At 42.4% G+C, this 17,762-nt stretch overlaps 1 protein-coding gene across 15 annotated transcripts in view; it reads right to left on the minus strand.

Annotated features, from left to right (window-relative positions):
• Nucleotides 1-1,297: 1,297 nt before the first annotated feature.
• The window catches only part of PKNOX2 (PBX/knotted 1 homeobox 2), a 691,764-nt gene continuing 675,299 nt past the window's right edge, over nt 1,298-17,762 (minus strand). For all 15 annotated transcript variants that reach the window (XM_073320703.1, XM_073320715.1, XM_073320717.1 and 12 more), the window contains one exon: nt 1,298-5,384. In XM_073320703.1, coding sequence (XP_073176804.1) covers nt 5,158-5,384 — 227 coding nt within the window. In that variant the 3' untranslated portion in view covers nt 1,298-5,157. The remainder of the gene's footprint in view (nt 5,385-17,762) is intronic.

The raw sequence follows: 17,762 nt of genomic DNA on the forward strand, positions 1-17,762 counted from the left end.
CTGCATCACATTGGCAGGTCAGAGTCATCCTGTGATAGACCAATACACCCAGTCTTTCTCCTCCTCTGTTGCTTGTAACTGATACTTTCCAGATTGGATTCTCCCCAGCACATCCGATTCACTCTTTTCTTCACCAGATTCTTGCTCCGTGTCCTTGCCTGTTTACTGAGGCCAGTTATGATAGTGTCATTGCCTGTCCCAGTTAAAACAGGGCACCTCTGACTTAAATCCTCGAAGGTCAGCAGTCTTCCATAGCTCTCTGAGTCCCAGAACATTGGTATGAGATGTCCAGTCAAGAACTTTATCAGTCGGGTACTGGAAATCCTTCTTCTGTGGCAAATTGACAAGATGTTGTTTGTCCAGTGTGTTTGGCATGCACATAATATGGTTACAGCTGTCTGCACGCTCAGGGGAAGGGTAGGATGGGAGAGAAAGGGAATTTTCTAGAAGGTCTGGCTGGAGGCTCCCTCTGGTAGTGAGAGGAAGAAGAGCAGGTTTTCCTTATGGCTTCTCGCCCTCATGGAACTTTCACTAGATAAGGGGAACCCTGAAGACCTCCTTCATTCTCTCCTGGCTGCAATGCTAAAAGGGCTTTAGGGCTGTGAGGTTTTCTCCCAAGCCCCTGCAGGAGGAGGACAAAGGTACCAAGAGGAACTAGACTAGCCACTGGAAAACTGGCTTTGGCATGGAGCTCCATGGATGCTGCAGAGCTGCTTCTCCTGCAGTTTCCTCTAACGTTGTGGAATTTGGTGGGAGGAGAGACCTGGTTTCAGCCCAACAGAACCATCAGTTTTGGTAGGAAAGAGCTGTATCACATAATGGCTGGTTTCAGTGCAAGCGTGACCCAGGCCCCAGCACAGATCCTGTTGGTAGAGATTCTCATCCCTGCCCCAGGTAGGAGAAGACTTGCATGAGTCTCAGATCTGACTCACAGGGAAGAAACCCAGTGGCAGGAGAGACAGAAAATCTTAACCTTTGCCTGGAAAAGCTCTGCTGTATAATTCAAGTGAAACCTTCCTACTCTTAAGTCCCTTGAGGGGCTGCCATGCCCTGTTAATGCAGAAGGATGGACCTGGCTGAATTGCAGGGAGGACTGGAGCTACAAGGGGATATTCTGCTGCCATCAACCTCTTCTCTGAAAGGAACTGTCTACATGTGTTGGAAGAGCAATGGACCTGCTAATTCATTCTGTACTCATGGAAGCCTCAAGTAGAAAGACAAGAAGACAACAGTAAAAGGTTAAAGCAGGAAAAAGAGCAATGAATTAGCCTGAGGTGAAGTACTAAGCAATCTCAGAATTTTTTATTTTATTTTATTTTACTTTACTTTATTTAAAAATCCATTAATTTTGTTAACCAGCTGTGAGCATATTGGACTCACGCTCCAAGGTATGGAATGCCCAGAAGGCGCAATGTGATCTGTAACTCTCTCTTGGATAGACTGAAATGACTCTTCAGACCTGCATATCTGTTCCTGTTGTCCAGACACATACCGCACTTCTGGATTTTGAGAATATTTTCAGCTTAATTGAGCAGTGAATTGGTGCCTTCTCTGAGGCAGAGAGCTCTTGTCTTCCAGTCATTCTTACCAGGTAGTTAAGGTGGTAGCTATGATGAATGGCTAAAATTTCATACATAACCTTTGAGAATTACAGCAATTTTCAATTTTGAAGCCTGCCAAGGGGAATCACATTCATAGAACTCATGTCTTGGGTAACACTGGGTCCCTTTCATTGACCTAGATTTCTCTTATCCTTTATTCCTAATCCTTAATCAAGAACATATAAATAAACTCACAATAAGATACAGCTGCAAAATCTCATCTGATAGCACTTTATAATAAATGGACATGAATTAATACTAGATTACAATGAAATTTCTATGAAATTACATATTACATTCACGCCATATCAGTACTGAAAACAGGCCCTTATGCCCATTGCCAGTCCAATAAATTCCCAAGGAATTATCATGGATTCAACCCTTATTGTAGATAATCAAACCTCTCAACTCTCAAGAGGCAAAAGAAGGAGCAAACTGGAAACTATTGTTCAGGGGCCAGGAAAAATCATTGTTACAGAAAAATAATACTTAAAAATGGGATCAAACTCTGTCATAAAACAGTCAAGTCACTGAAACGGTCTCAAAACTCAGTGTGTGTAAATTAGCTCCATCAAGACTAAGTTGTGTGCACAGTCCTTAGTGCTGGGCTGGTGTTGATGTGTATGCATATTTAAGTAAGAATATGAACCAGAAAAATAAAGCTTCCATCCTAGCTGTCAGCTGGCTGGAAACTTTCTGCCAAACCATTTTTTTCATTCGAAAAGGCAGAATTTTCAAAACCAAAAATTTTCACTGATCTGCACCATTCTCAACGGGACGATTTCTCAGGTCCAGTATGGAATTTCTGGGAAGAGAGAGAGAGAGAGAGAGAAAGCCAGGCAACAGAGACCATCTCTCTCTGGTCCAATTAACATTTAATTGTTTATACAAAGTGGCACAGCTCCAACAGGTGAGAGAGACTGCAGCCATGTCTACACGATGGGTGCTACAGTAGAACGGCTATAACACTGACAGTGACACTTCCTACACTGATGGAAGGGGTTCTTCCATCGCTGTAAGCAATACACCTCTCTGAGTGGCAGTAGCTAGGACAATGAAAGAAATCTTTCGTCAACCCGGCCGCATCTATCCCAGGGTTTAGATCAGCATACCTACATCACTCTGGGGGGTGTGAATTTTTCAAACCCATGAACACCATAGCTATGTTGTCCTAACTTTGAAGTGAAGATAAGACCCAGCTCTTTTGCCTGTTGGTGACGACATTTCCCTAGGATGTGGAGACACAGGTCCAATCTCTGCTTTGAATTAGAGCAGGGCCTGGAATCTGCATCTTCTACCCCACAGCTGAGTATCCTAACCATCAGGCTACTGGCTCTTGAGTGGTTGCTCTCAGATGTGCAAATGTCAGTTTGCTTGTGTTCTTATATGTCAATTGATTGTGGAATGGAATTCTTATTTTCTGGCTGCCCTAATGCCACTGCATTTTCAAAGGGGAAATGTGATCTAATTATGGCATGGAAAGGAAGCAAAACATATTGCTCTATAACACTGATTATAAATAAGATTGTTTCTTTCTCAAATTTCTATTAAAGCTTCCACTATCAGCTCATGGTAGGGAGGAATACATTCATTTCAGGAAGCCCTTCCTCAGTCTCAGTTACTGCCTGCTCCTCAAAGATGGAATTTGGAGGTCCCCAGTTGTTTTGCTAACTGTCATTCTCAGCCTGTTGCCATCCAAGGCTTGTCACTGAAATTGTTCTCCTACAAATGAACTGAAAGTTCATTCAATGAAATTTTATGGACAACACAACCATATTCGGTTCTACCATTCACTACCATGGTGTGTGGAGAGAGGAGGAGATTGAGTGCAAGTGATGTTTTGGGGGTGAAGTCTCTTTCTATCAAGGGGAGTTTATTTCCTTCCTACTGTGTGAATACTAGAGGGCCTTTGTTGCCATTTCTGTGCTTATATCCATAATCAGATTCTTATTTGTTTACTATATTTGTATATATGTTAGTCAGGTCAGCAAATGTTTCTGATCTCAGGAAAGTCTTGTCTGTGATTAGTTTTGCCAGTGCTTCATGAAACGTCTTCCACATTCAGTGAAGAAAACTTTTATGGCTCTGATCCCGCCTTCCTGCTATTAAACATGGCTAAGGCTATGTCCACACTGCGGCAGGGAGAGTGTTTCCCAGTGTGGCTAGACAGACACTTGTTAGCTCAGCTATTTTTAGCACACTAACTTGAGCAGAGCTAACAAGTGTCTGTCTAGCCACACTGGGAAGCGTGCTCCCTGCCACAGTGTAGACATAGCCTCAATGAGCATCTTATTTCAAGACGGCTTTTCGTCAATCTCTCGGCAGAATGTTTTACCTGAGAGGGATAGTTGATGGGGATTCCACAGAAGAGGCTGAAGTAATGCAAGGGGCATTTTTATATTTCACCATCTGGAGAGCAACTTCAGCTAGCTCAAAAAACCTTTTCCTAGTTCAGAAATCCATGAATTCTCAAAACCAGGAGATCAAAGAGAGATGGCTTGCACTGTAGCATAGCAGAATATGAGATTGCTTTCAGCATTCTGAAATCTGACTATGTTTCAGGTGAACAAGGCAAATTTAGCATTTTTGTCAATATTTCATTAAAACATAAGACCGCCCAATTATTTCTTGAGTATTTGTGATCTTCTAAACATTTAATGGTACCTAGATGGCATCACTTGAGGGCATTCTTGGTCATTTGACATTGCACCTATAGCCTAGAAATTTCACTGACTGTATCACAAGCAGAACATTAAATTAAAAGTTTCTAAGTTTTCGGTTCTCTTACAAAGGCTGCTCAGCTCACAGTCTGGTGCCCAATCACCAGACCGATTTACACCAGCGTGTGTGTCCCCCGTCTGTACTTCCTGGGGTTTGTCACTCTGGTATAGGAAGAGATGGAAGTCTGAAGAGTTGACATTCATTTAATCAGCACTAATCAGGAATCTAAGTGGATCCAACACTAAAGTCTTTCAAGGTTCAGTTTTAAATTCTGACAATTTGCAAACTCTGATTTCCCTACAGTTAGATATTTATAATCATTACAATCCTTTACTTAAAAAAAGCATCAATCCTTTTGCATCTATAAATCTTTCATAAAAGCAATGAAAATGAAAACAGACCTGCCTCTCACCTGCATGTCAAAAAAGGCATTGCATGATAACATCCATCAAAGATTCAGTCATACAGAAAACAGCTTGCCCTAAAAACACTTTTGTTCTTATCAAAAACAACAACAACAACAACAACAAAAAACTGGCCACAATATGTGCCTTGTAAACATGTGTCCTTCACTTAAATAATAACCCTGCACATTCTACTGGTCTCTTAAATGTGCACTCCTGTCCATAGCTGCAGTGTATTGCAGGCAAGCAGGACACTTTGTAAGGGTATCATTACTTGATTTTGTCATACATAATTTTTAAAGCGATGTGGGGGGCTTGTATGTCAAAGATCAGGGTTCCTCTAAAATTCCTCAGGCTGCTGATTTAGGTAGGCAAACATCTTCCCAGGAGGCATCTGCTCTACCATAAATCAGGGAACCTTCAATTCTTTACTACTCCAGTGAGTCACTCTGCTCCAAGCCAAGGTCACTGACATTCGTTGTCTGGAGCTCATCATTGTCTTCCTCCAGTTCTTCTTCTTCTTCTTCCTCCATTTCATCCTCCTCCTCATCTTCTGTTCCATCAAGTGAGTCGTCATGAGCTGCCATCATGGCCTGCTGCATAGCAATAGTAGCATTATCGGAAGACAGGGACTGCAGGTTGTCCATAATTAAGGAGCCTAAAATGAAAATAACATCTGATATAAAGAATTACATTTGCACGTTTTACCTTGCTGAGGCAACAATGCCATCTGACAACAATGCCACGACTGCTGACTTGCTATGGATTGATCCACATTGGTTGGCATTTGCCATACCTTCCATTCAATACGAGATGTGAAAATCAAACCTTCTCTTTAACCTAATACATTTTCAGTCATAATCACAGATTTACACATCAATATTTCTGGTAAAACAACATAGCAGCTGAATTTTCAGTAATAAGTTTGAATCTGACATATTCAGTGTGGAAAATACTACTATCAATACATGGAAGTTTTATCTGAGGATCTAACAGAGCTTTAAAAAGATGGGTATTATTATTAATTTAGTAGTAGTAGTAGTATCCATACTGTAGAGATGGGAAAACTGAGGCACAAAGGGACAGAGGCTGAAGTGTTCAAATTCGTATGCATACATGTTGAAGCTGAAGTTTCACAATTCTGGAGGTTTTATGCTTAGTGGATTAATTTGCATATTTTATTACCATGCATCACCTTATTTACATACATGATATAAAATGTCCTAATGACCAGAACATGAGCCTGGTAAAACTGCAGCCTGGAAGGAACTTTGAGAACATAAAAACTTCTGGTGGAGAGGTGACTGACAGTTTCTTGCAGCTGTGGCCCTTGCTGCTCCTTGCCCAAGGACTGGACAGAAGGGCTGTGATTGAGTTTCTGATACTAGTCATTGATGGTGGCTGCTGTTTCCCTTGTCTGGGAGGGGGATCAGGCTGCTTCCTGCCATCAGCTGGGAGATGCTCTGACTAGGCTGCCGAATGTCTAACTGGCTGCTCATTGCCTGACTGGGACATGCTGTTCTTGCTGCCAATCCCTGGTTCCAGCTTGCAGATGCCTCTGGGCAGGGAGAAATGACTCTAGTGTCATTCTAGCCAGACCTCCAAGTCTAAACATGGAGATCCCCCTAGAACCACTCTTCTTGTGGAGATGAAGCCAAGAGCATCTCTGCAGTACTCAAGGAGATTTAAGCTCTTCCAAAGGAGCAACTCAGAGGGCAGCTGTAAATAGGAGCCTTCTGGCTAAATCAAGAGTCGTAACAGGTCTGTGTGCACCTGGCATCTGACAGTGCTGCCAAATTTCGCAAATTTTGCATGAGTCTTTTAATATTTGATGTTGTTCTTGAAGCCCCTTCTGCTGGAGTCATATCAATATATGAGAATCAAAGCTTTCATTCAAATAACAAGATTCTAGCCTTCATGGTTGTGGAGAAAAACCTGACAATGTGACCCAAGACCACCCAAAAGGCTCAGGAACCAGGAGGCAAATAAAAAAACCCTGACATTTTATTTGTTTGTTTGTTGGTTTCAAATGTTCAATTTTTAGCCAATTGCATGATTTTGCGGGGCCTGATTTGTAATTTTTTAGGTTGATGGCACTGGACACCTCCAGCCCAAGAGACAAGTCAAGGTTTTCTGGGGTGCTGGTACCACAGGTCCCACTGACTGATGCTGTGGAGTGCTAGCTGAACACAAGCACTCAGGGACATGTGTATGGTTGCTTGAATATGTCAGGCATTTCAGGTCTATTCCCAGAAAGGCTATGCACTCACGTCACCAACCTGCTACTTCTTTACACTTTGCTAAAATTTCTCTTCTAAGCAACACTTTAAGGTTGTTATCATTATACGTATTTATAACTGCCCATCACTGTAATATCTGGATCACACTTTACCTTGGTTACCACCAACCAAAATGAACCAGATCCTCAGCTGATGTAAATCAGTAGAGCTTCACTGAAGTCAACACATCTGCACCAATTTACACCAGCTTAGGATCTGGCCCAATATCATCCCCAAAACACTGGGCAAACATTTTGTTCCTCCACACTACAACTGCCCAAACATGTCTAAGACTAGCGATGGTAAATAGCAATCTGTGTTAAAAGACAGAACAGTGCACTAAATACATTTACACCTGGTACAATATTGGGAGGAGCTGCAAACACCTGTGAGGATAAAAGAATCAAAAAGTGATCAAAAAAGATTGGAGACATAGGCTGAAAATAATTAAAACAGACTCATCTTGGAAAAATACATCCAATACACTGGGGAAACTAACCAGAAACACAGAGAACAAGATAGGCTACTGCCAGTGAGTTGCAATAGTAAAATAGTTGTGCTGAAAATGGAGGCCTGAATCTTGCCATTTGCTCCACTTGAATGCAGACAATTCTGGAACTGGCTCCCTAAAGCCCAGCCCAAGGTCAAAACTCTGATCTGCTTCCAAGTTCCTAAGAGAGAAGGGGAAACCCACTGTACAGATGGATGGACAATAAGGGTTTAGAGAATGACTTGCAGGAATAGCACGAATAAGCTGCAATTTATAAGAGACAGGCTAACAGACTGGAAATAGCTACAAGGTATTAACACTAAGGAGGAATAGAAATTACTTAGTGATATACAAGAGATTTAACTAGGATAAACTGGATGAAATTAAGACAGGGAAAATTTAGGTTCAACATCAGGGAATCCCTGTCAGTGAGATGGATTTGGTATGGAACAGTCTCTGAACACAAATGGAGCAGGCCCCATTGCTTGGGACACTTAAAATCAGACTGGACAGAATACAGGGAAATACCCTGTAAGGAACAACCCTGTATTGCTCCCATTCTTGGGATGTGCACTGGATGACCTAACATGTCCTTTCCACCTCTAGATTTTATGACTATATGATTGCAATGCAGCCTGCAGTCAGTGGGGAGCCTAAACAGAAAGCGGTGAACCTACAGGCTGCTGGATTTCAGATTTCAGGTGCCCTGTTTCCTGATCCTGTGAGCATCACCCTTCATTCTTCTAGCCAGAATGTATCTTCTGAGCACAGTTGTCATGGTGGGACATCAGGTGAGAAGTAGTCTCTGAGATAACTGGGGGCTAGACCAGGGCAGGTTTGCAAAAAAGGGTCCAGAAGGCAAATGAAGTATGTCAGCATCCCTAGGTTTTGGGGAAAGGGAGGCTAACCTCCACAAGTACTTCCATCTCTAAGCCTTCAAAACTCATTAGTAAGGCCCCTCAAAAATCCAGGAGATTGGTTTAAAAATCATGTTTTCAAGCTTTTCTCCACAACCACGATTTACTTAAAAATAAAAGGTGGGGGGAGAATGCTGAGATTCTCATCTAAGCACATGCCTCCATGAGCTGGGGCTTTAAGAAAAACACCTCATACTGTGAGACTCACAATAACATCATGAGAACTCCAAGAGCTGGCAACACTGAATGTTACGCCTCTCTGTTTTTCCTTCGTCTTCTCTCTGTTTCTCACTTTCATTTTCACATTATTGCACTTGTGCTTATTTTTCTCCCTATTTTGTAAATGTCTCTGCATCTCATCCTCCCCTTTCCCCAAATGCTCCTTCTCATCTGGAGAATTATGACTTTTAGTACATTGGCAGCTGCCCTCAGTGTTTGCTGCTCTTCACTTAAGCTAAGATCAAAAGCAGTAATGAGTTAAGTAATAACACCCCCCCCATCTTATTAACACACACACAGAAAAGCCTTGCAAATCAGATTGTAAAATCTCTGGCTGTTTGAATTGTTCATTGTTTAATTTGTTTTTAAAACATATAATATTGGGAAAGTGCAGGATAAGAAACTATTCAAGAAAAGCAGTTAACACAACCGGGACATTCTATATGTTGGGGAGCATCCTGTGACCCCCATATTCCTCATTTATATATAATTGTGATATTGCATATAAAACAGGCCATGTGAGGTATCAGGGGAAAGATTATGATCTGCTGAAAGTCACTGTTCTATCTAAATATGTATATCATTAATGCATATAAAGTTATGAGAATAGTGTTGTATGGTTATCACTAAAATATGCTGTGGGTTTTTGGAGGCGCCCAGATACTAGTTCTCCAGAGACAATGCCAAGGGAGGTAACGAACATCTGGGTGGATGCTGAACAGACATCACCAGCCATTGTCCAGCAGGGGAACTACAATTCAATGACTCACCTGTATAAGGCCACACCAGGGGAATTGCTCAACCTTGCTTGCCTGAGAACTCAGCAATGCCCACCACACAAGCCTGGATTTGTGTTCTCCAAGCACATGGGTCAGAACACAGGGCCCGATGCTTGGCCTTTCTCCTTTCCCCACCTATGCTGCAAGCAACAAGGACACTCAGAAGACTGAAGACCCCAACAGAGGAGACTGGCCCAGGTCTCAAGGGTGAAATCTGTGTACTATGAACTGCAATATCCAGCGGGGTGAGAAAAACTGCTTAATCTAGATGTTGCCCAGTCTAATAGGGTTGAGAGTTTAGACTGCATGCTTATATTTTGTTTTATTTTGGTAACTAACTCTGATTTTTTGCCTATCACTTATAAATCACTTAAAATCTATCTTTAGTAGTCAATAAATTTGTTTAACTGTTGATCTTTACCAGTGAATTTTCTTGGAGTGTTTGGTAAACCTGCTCAGATTTACAAAGGCTGGTGTATATCCACTTTCTATTGATGAAGTGGTGAACCAATTAATAAATTTGCACTGCTCGTCTTGAGCAATGTAAGATGGTATATTCCTGAGGTACAGGGCTGGGGAGCTAGGGGGTGGGATTTGGCTGGTGCCTTTCTCTGTGATTTATGAGTGGCTCTGGCAGCATTCAAGATGGCTGTGGGGTTCCACATGTGGTTGTACTGAGTGATAACAGCCCCTGGAGGGGTTTGCTACTTGTCACTAGCAAGGCACTGTGAGAGACAGCCCAGACTGGAGAGTTAAGGGGGCACAGCAGTCCCATGGTCCCAGGCTGCACCCCGGGGATACTGTCAAAACGTCTGCTTGAATTATTTATAGCAGCATCTTCAGAGAGCAGGGGAAATGCAATCTGTGTATCTGTGACATAAGTGACGTTTAGAGCCAGTGCTGCCTACAGCAGCTCAGAAACAGCTTTTAGTCTAAAAGCGACAAGAAATTTTAAGAGGTGATTTTGTTCAATTTTCTGGTTTTGATCTAGTTGAAAAGTCAATGATTTTATGCAGCTTATGTCCCTATATGAATTCTCAGTGTCTTTCTGACTCTAATCTAGGACTGACAACTTCATGACTTGGCCAACTCTCAAGATATCGCAAGATTATTTTTTAAATATTCCTGGCTGATGTATCAGCCATTAGGGAAGCACTCTGCAGCAGTACATGAAGACTCAAAGGGAATTTCACAAACCTAGTGAGAACCAGATTTATGTTCCATTAATTCATGAGTTTAAGAATTGGCGGATACAAACTTCTTTCTTTAAACAAGAAATGGTCTAGTTCAACCACATTCCCAGTTGGCAACCCTCTTCTCCAGTGAGGCACCTAAGTCAAGTTGGCCCTTTCTTATGAAAAAGCAGAAAGTGACATTCAGAATGCCCAAGAGCCAGGAACTGGCATGGGAGACCTAGTTTCAAGTTCCTGATCTAGATCAAGTAGAACAAGGCTTTGAATCAAGGTCTCCCACACCCTAGCTGAGTGCCCTAACCCTTAGGCTATTGGGGTATGCTGAGGAGTTGGGTTTGGATTTCTCACAAGAAAAGACTGGATTTGGTGCCTAGCTCCAGCAGAGGGTTCATGGCAGAGATGCCCAGGGAGAGGGAGGCGCCTCCCTTCAACCTGTCAGTCAGGCTCCTAAGGCCCAGGTCCATGGGAGTTAGGCATCTTATCACCTTTGAGGATCTGTCCCTTTTTTCTCATTTCACTCCCGGCTGCTTAGATGGTGACCTGCTCAGTTTGCTGGCTTCTGAAAGCCCCTTCGTTGGTGCCTATGACACACAGCTCCTTAACAAAGGGTCTCTGGTTCTTTACAAACAACACTCACCTCAGACCTGACAAACTCACCACACCAAACACATTTTACAGGATATTTATTCATCAAGAGCAACATGAACAGTGTCTACAGAGAACTCGTAGCATTTCAAGATTCATAATCATTGCAAAATGTATGTCGGGTGAATTTTAAAGAAAAATTAATTTATATTGAAATGATGGTTTACGGACTAGGAGTAGAAATTAGTCACCAGTGGTTAATGTGTCTTAGTGATGGCCCATTTGCATTTTGCAATGCTAAAACTTTCAGTGGAAAAACATCAGAGGCAATTGCAAACAATTGAAACCATGTGAGGGTAAGAAAGGAACTTCACAACAAGACAGGATTTCTGGGAACAGACACAAAAGGCTGCACAGTGTAGCACAGGAGAAGGAGAAGCACTCTGTATCTACTCACTGAGGAAACCTCTTGTGAAGGTGGTGTTTTCATAGAGTTTGGATCCTCATTCTTGGGTACAACAGTCTGAACTTTGGGAGGAAAACCTACTTTATTAGACACAGGTTTTCATTTATGATTTTGTTTTGCCCACAAAGAACAGTGATAGCAAGTTATTCTTGCCTGGTGTTTGCCTGTCCCTAAGATTAAAGGTTTCAGAGGAACAGCCGTGTTAGTCTGTATTCGCAAAAAGAAAAGGAGTACTTGTGGCACCTTAGAGACTAACCAATTTATTTGAGCATGAGCTTTCGTGAGCTACAGCTCACTTCATCAGATGTTTACCGTGGAAACTGCAGCAGACTTTATATACACACAGAAATCATGAAACAATACCTCCTCCCACCCCACTGTCCTGCTGGTAATAGCTTATCTAAAGTGATCAACAGGTGGGCCATTTCCAGCACAAATCCAGAAAACCTGGATTTGTGCTGGAAATGGCCCACCTGTTGATCACTTTAGATAAGCTATTACCAGCAGGACAGTGGGGTGGGAGGAGGTATTGTTTCATGATTTCTGTGTGTATATAAAGTCTGCTGCAGTTTCCACGGTAAACATCTGATGAAGTGAGCTGTAGCTCACGAAAGCTCATGCTCAAATAAATTGGTTAGTCTCTAAGGTGCCACAAGTACTCCTTTTCTTTTTCCTAAGATTAAAGTCTCCCCTGTCCAGTGCTCCATCTGGCAATGAGGATTCCCTGAACTCTGGCCTTAAAGGCTATTTGTTTCCCTCACTCTCTTTTGTTTCTAGTAGAATCTCTGTTCTTCCTTAAATAACCCTTCTTTTGGTTCATTACAAGTTCTATGTGGTTTACCGGAGCAGTGGTTTACAGTAAAACTGGTAAACTGCTCCTTTCGGGGGAGAGGATCTGGGATTTCTGTGAGTAGCCAGTGACAGGGACTGAATATCAGGGGACTCAGGGACTGTTAACGTGCAAGGCAAAAGAGAACTGGCACAGCCCAGAGGAGAGTGCCTGAGTGGTTGAAGGCTTGTGGTGCAAGGGAGTTGGCATGCATACACCACGGCAAGGCTCTCTCTCACTGAGGAAGGGGTAACAAGGTGACTTTCAGTCCGGGGTGTCCCAAGAACCTAACTCTCCCCAGGCATTGGATAGGAAGCCTAAGTGCTTAACTTGGGGTTGTGAATTTGATTGCGTGGCAGGGTACCTAGGAATAAGATGATGCAATGCCTAAGTCCCCTTGTGAATCCAGCCCTTAATTTCTCTGTGACTCAGCTCCCCATCAGTAAAAAAGGGAATAAAAATATCTCTCACAGGGCTGTTGTGAGGATAAACACATTAAATATTGAGAGGTGCTCAGTGGGGCTATCTAAGTTCCATAGAGAGGTCCCCTCAATCCCCATCCAGGACCCTTTTCTCTAGACCATATTTCCTACCTAACTTCCAACAGCTGGTGTTTCAAGTGTGATGAGCAAGTTGACCTTAGGCTGATCCCATATAGCAAAAAATCAGTTCTCCCCTGAGTCTTTAATAATAGAATTAAAGGTTGGTTCGCGGTCTTCGAACAATATTACAAATGGTTCTTTAGCTAAAGCAGTTGTTTTATTCCTAGATTCCCAAGCCAGAAGAGATCTTTGGAAGCATCAAGTCTGATCCCTTGCATAGCAGAGGCCAAAAACCTACCTCACAATAATTCCGAGGGCAGAGCTTTTAGAAAAACATCCAATCTGGATTTTAAAATAGTCAGTGATGCCACAACCCTTCTTAAATTGCTCCAATGGTTCATTACTCTCACTGTTAAAAAATTTACACCTTATTTCCAGGCTTAATTTGTTTAGCTTCAAATTCCAGTCATTGGATCATGTTGTACCTTTTCCTGCTAGATGGAAGCACCCATTATTAAATATGTGTCCCCCAAGTAGGTACTTACAGACTGTAATCAAGTCATCCCTTAACCTTCTCTTTGTTAAGCTAAATAGATTGAGCACCTTGATCCTTTAATCATTCTTGTGGCTCTTCTCTGAACCCACTCCAATTTTTCAACAGCCTTCTTGAACTGTGGACACCAAAACTGGACACAATATTCCAGCAGCATTCGCACCATTGCCAAATACAGAGATAAAATAAATTCTCTATTGCTCAAGATTCCCGTTTTTTCATCCCAGGATCGAATTAGCCCTTTTGGTCACAGTATCACACGGGGAGCTCATGTTCACCTCCAAATCTTTTTCAGAGTCATTGCTTCCCGGGATAGAGTTCCCCATTCTGTAAGTATGGCCTATATTCTTTGTTATGAGATGTATATATATTTACATTTAGCTGTATTAAAATGCATATTTGCTTGTGCAAGTGATCCAGATCACTCTGTATCAGTGAACTGTCCTCTTTATTATTTACAACCCCAATTTTTGTGTCATCTACAAACTTTATCAGTGATGATTTTATTGTTTCTTCCAGGTCATTGACAATCCCCTTGGAACCCCACTGGAAACACTCTTGCTTGATCATGATTGCCTGTTTACAATTACATTTTGAGACTTATCAGTTAGCCAGCTTTGAATCAATTTACTGTGTGCCATGTAATTTTAATATTGATTTTCTATAAGTCTTGGAACATTGGGGACCTGCAATTACCTGGGTCATCCCATTTACCCTTTAAAAAATAGTTCTCATAAGGGAGACTCAAATCCTATTCACTTAGCCACAATGCCTCTTAGAAGGAACCTTCCATATCTTTGTGCTTGGCACTGATGTCTAAAAATGGAGTTACTCTCACACTGTTTCAATCTGCCTCTGGTGGCTGGTTCACAAAGACCAGCAACCTTCTCCTGATACCAGCTAATGTAGCTCAAATTGTGAAAGCCTGTGCTGGAGATGTGGGCTCAGACCTTGCTGATGCATAATGAGGGTACTTACAGATGCACACAACAGAATTATTTTCCTCTTTTTAAAAAACAAAAGAAATTACACTGGAAAAAGTGTCCAAATAACATAATTAAAACTGCAAAGTCAAGCACTTGAAACTTAGGAAATACCAGAGTTAAGATTAAAGAAAAGGAGGACTTGTGGCACCTTAGAGACTAACCAATTTATTTGAGCATGAGCTTTCGTGAGCTCCAGCTCACTTCATCGGATGCATTCAGTGGAAAATACAGTGAGGAGATTTATATACACACAGAACATGAAAAAATGGGTGTTATCATACACACTGTAGCTCAAAGTGATCACTCTCCTTACAGTGTGTATGATAACACCCTTTTTTCATGTTCTGTGTGTATATAAATCTCCTCACTGTATTTTCCACTGAATGCATCCGATGAAGTGAGCTGGAGCTCACGAAAGCTCATGCTCAAATAAATTGGTTAGTCTCTAAGGTGCCACAAGTCCTCCTTTTCTTTTTGCAAATACAGACTAACACGGCTGCTACTCTGAAACCAGAGTTAAGATTGCATTCCATTCCTTGTGCATATATATTGTGATACAGTCTTTAATTACATGATCACAGGACTCTACCTTATTCAGCGCATAGGATGGATGGTACTCAGACATTGAATCTGGGTTGTGTAGGGAATGAGGCAGTTCTATAGGACCTCTACCTTACTTTCTCTGAAGTTGAAAGGCATGTAGAGAATGAGAGGGGGGACTGCAGGAAGAAGAATGGATGATTTTGTGATTCAGGCTGTAGCTGTCAGAAGATCGGAATGCTTTCTCCAGCTCTGCTTCAGAGTTCCTGTGTGATGTGGGACAAGTTATGTTAATCCACATTTCTATAGATGGCCACTAATTGTGTGTTCCTTACTCACCTGGGTCCGACAGAGAGACACCTGGGACTGATTTGCAGAAGTGCTGAGTGCTCACAACTGCAACTAAAGTCACTGGGAGTTGCTCAGTCCTGCTAGCAGTAATAGATTGTGGGCTGGAGGAATGAACATGGGGCTGGAAGTCAGGTGGTCCTGAAATCTATCTTTGATAAATCACTTCACCTCAGTTTTCCCATCTGTAAAATGGGGCAAATAATACACTCATAACTTCAGTGGAGTTGTGAAGATACATTCAATACTGGTTGAGAGTTTCAGATATCACAATGATGAGCGCCATAGAAAAGCCCAACAGGAAATTAATAATTTAATATTTGGTGCAGGGTTTGGATGGTGGCACTAGATAGGGCAGAAGCCACACACAGAATGGTGAGAATGAAAGGAAAAACTGAATAGCTGCCTTATTCCCTGAGCACGGTCCTTCCTCTGTACTGAATGAGGCAGAGTCCTGTGGATAAAGAGTACGTGATCATGTAATTAAAGACTATCATATTACATATGCACCGGCAACCTCAATTCTGACACTTCCACTTTGGGGCTTACTTTATCTTTCACTATCCGGTTGGTTGTTTTCCTGTTACATCCCCAGCACCTCAGCCCTACCCTGTGTGAATTCATCCATCTTATGTTCACCCTCACTTATGCTGACCAATTAAACCACTATTTCCATCACCTTAAAATTTGCCTCTGGTGCATCTTAAAAACTAGCAACCTGTTTTACTACTTAGGGGAGCCAGAGTGCTGAGGCAACTAGGTCTACTGGATGGGGTACTAGACCTGGAGTCAGAAATTGTGGCTGCTATTCCTGGCTCCCTTTGTATAATCCTGGGCAATCTGCTTCCATTCTCTTTCCCCTCCCACTCTTGTCTATTTAGATTGCAAGCTCTTTGGAGCAGAGAGCATCTCTCATGGTATCTTTGTTAGCACCTAGCACAGTGGGGCCCAATCTAACCTGATAACACTTGGTGCTACCTTAATGGTAATAGTAACAGTAATAATAGCTAATATTTGTTGCAATTTAATGCTGGTGTCAGGCAGACTTTATGAAAAAATTGTAATAAGGAAGTCGTCTCAGAGCTAATGCCTACAACATTAGGCAAATTAGTAAACTGAGGATCATTACATTTTAAATGTTAAATAGTTTGAAAAATCTCACCCTACCATCCTCTTAAAAGATAGACTGCTGGTTATGACTACGGGTGTGATGTTGGAGAAATACTTAAAGAATTTTGTGAAATGCCCATATTAAAAACGTCACAGCATTCTACGAGAATGGCCAATAACACTGAAATATACAAGGCTCATTGTGACATACTGATATAACTAGAGCCAGAGGTTAAATAAAAGGGAGCAGGTAGCTCCCAGTCATCCCCCTCTCCACTGACTGGAAGAACTATGCTCCTAAGACCTTCCCATTCTCCTTGGCTGGCGAAGTGATGACTCCTAACCAGGGGAGCTTCAGGGAGCAGCAGGAGATGTTGGTGCGTGGTTGGGAGACTTCTTGGGGCTCCCAACATTCCCTGAAGCATGCAGAGCTGTAGTAGAAAGAGCCTGAGACATGAGGCCAGGTATAAGAGGCCTGGTAAGACCCAAGACCTGTACTAAAATCAAGTCCTGCTGATATAAGCAAAGTTAGCAAGAGTTAGGCTATGAACAAAAGTCAGGCCCTGTTACAAAACATGCCTGCTTTCAAGTTCACAGAACCTGGCAAGAACCTGGCTAAGAAGTGGTAGGCACTGGACACGTGCATAAACACATTCCAGAAGGAGTGTGCCAGAACACCCTGATACAAGGTTATGGTGTAAACACACTTCCTGAAGATGATGCAAGGACACGCTGACCCCTCTGAATGACAGAGTAATGGATAGAGATGTTTTGATGGAGCCAACAGGTAGAAGGTAAAGCGTGGTAACTAGCCATGTCAGAGGAGCAGTATGTAACTTATTTTTATCAGTGTATAAAAGAGGGGTTGCAGAGGGAGTGTCTTTGGCTGGCCGAGGGGGGACTGGAAAGTCCCGCCGTTCACTGAACTGGTCCACTGTAATGGGTATACATGTGTTGGTGGTCCTGTGGAGTCTATGGGATACTAGGACCGTGCTTCATCAATAATAAACCTGGTCGACTGCCTTTCCACTGAACCGAGTCTGTGGTCTTCTTGGGCAGTTCGATCCAGGTCTGCTGTGTCAGCTACCTGCACAGAGCTGGCATAGGACACAGTGAGAACACACACATAGCCAACAACTGGCAACAAGAGCAATAACTGAGGGGAGAAAAGGAGACACCCCAGTTGGGTGTCACCTACCC

Source organism: Lepidochelys kempii, chromosome 22 (assembly GCF_965140265.1).
Source record: "Lepidochelys kempii isolate rLepKem1 chromosome 22, rLepKem1.hap2, whole genome shotgun sequence".
Classification (NCBI taxonomy): Eukaryota; Metazoa; Chordata; order Testudines; family Cheloniidae; genus Lepidochelys; species Lepidochelys kempii.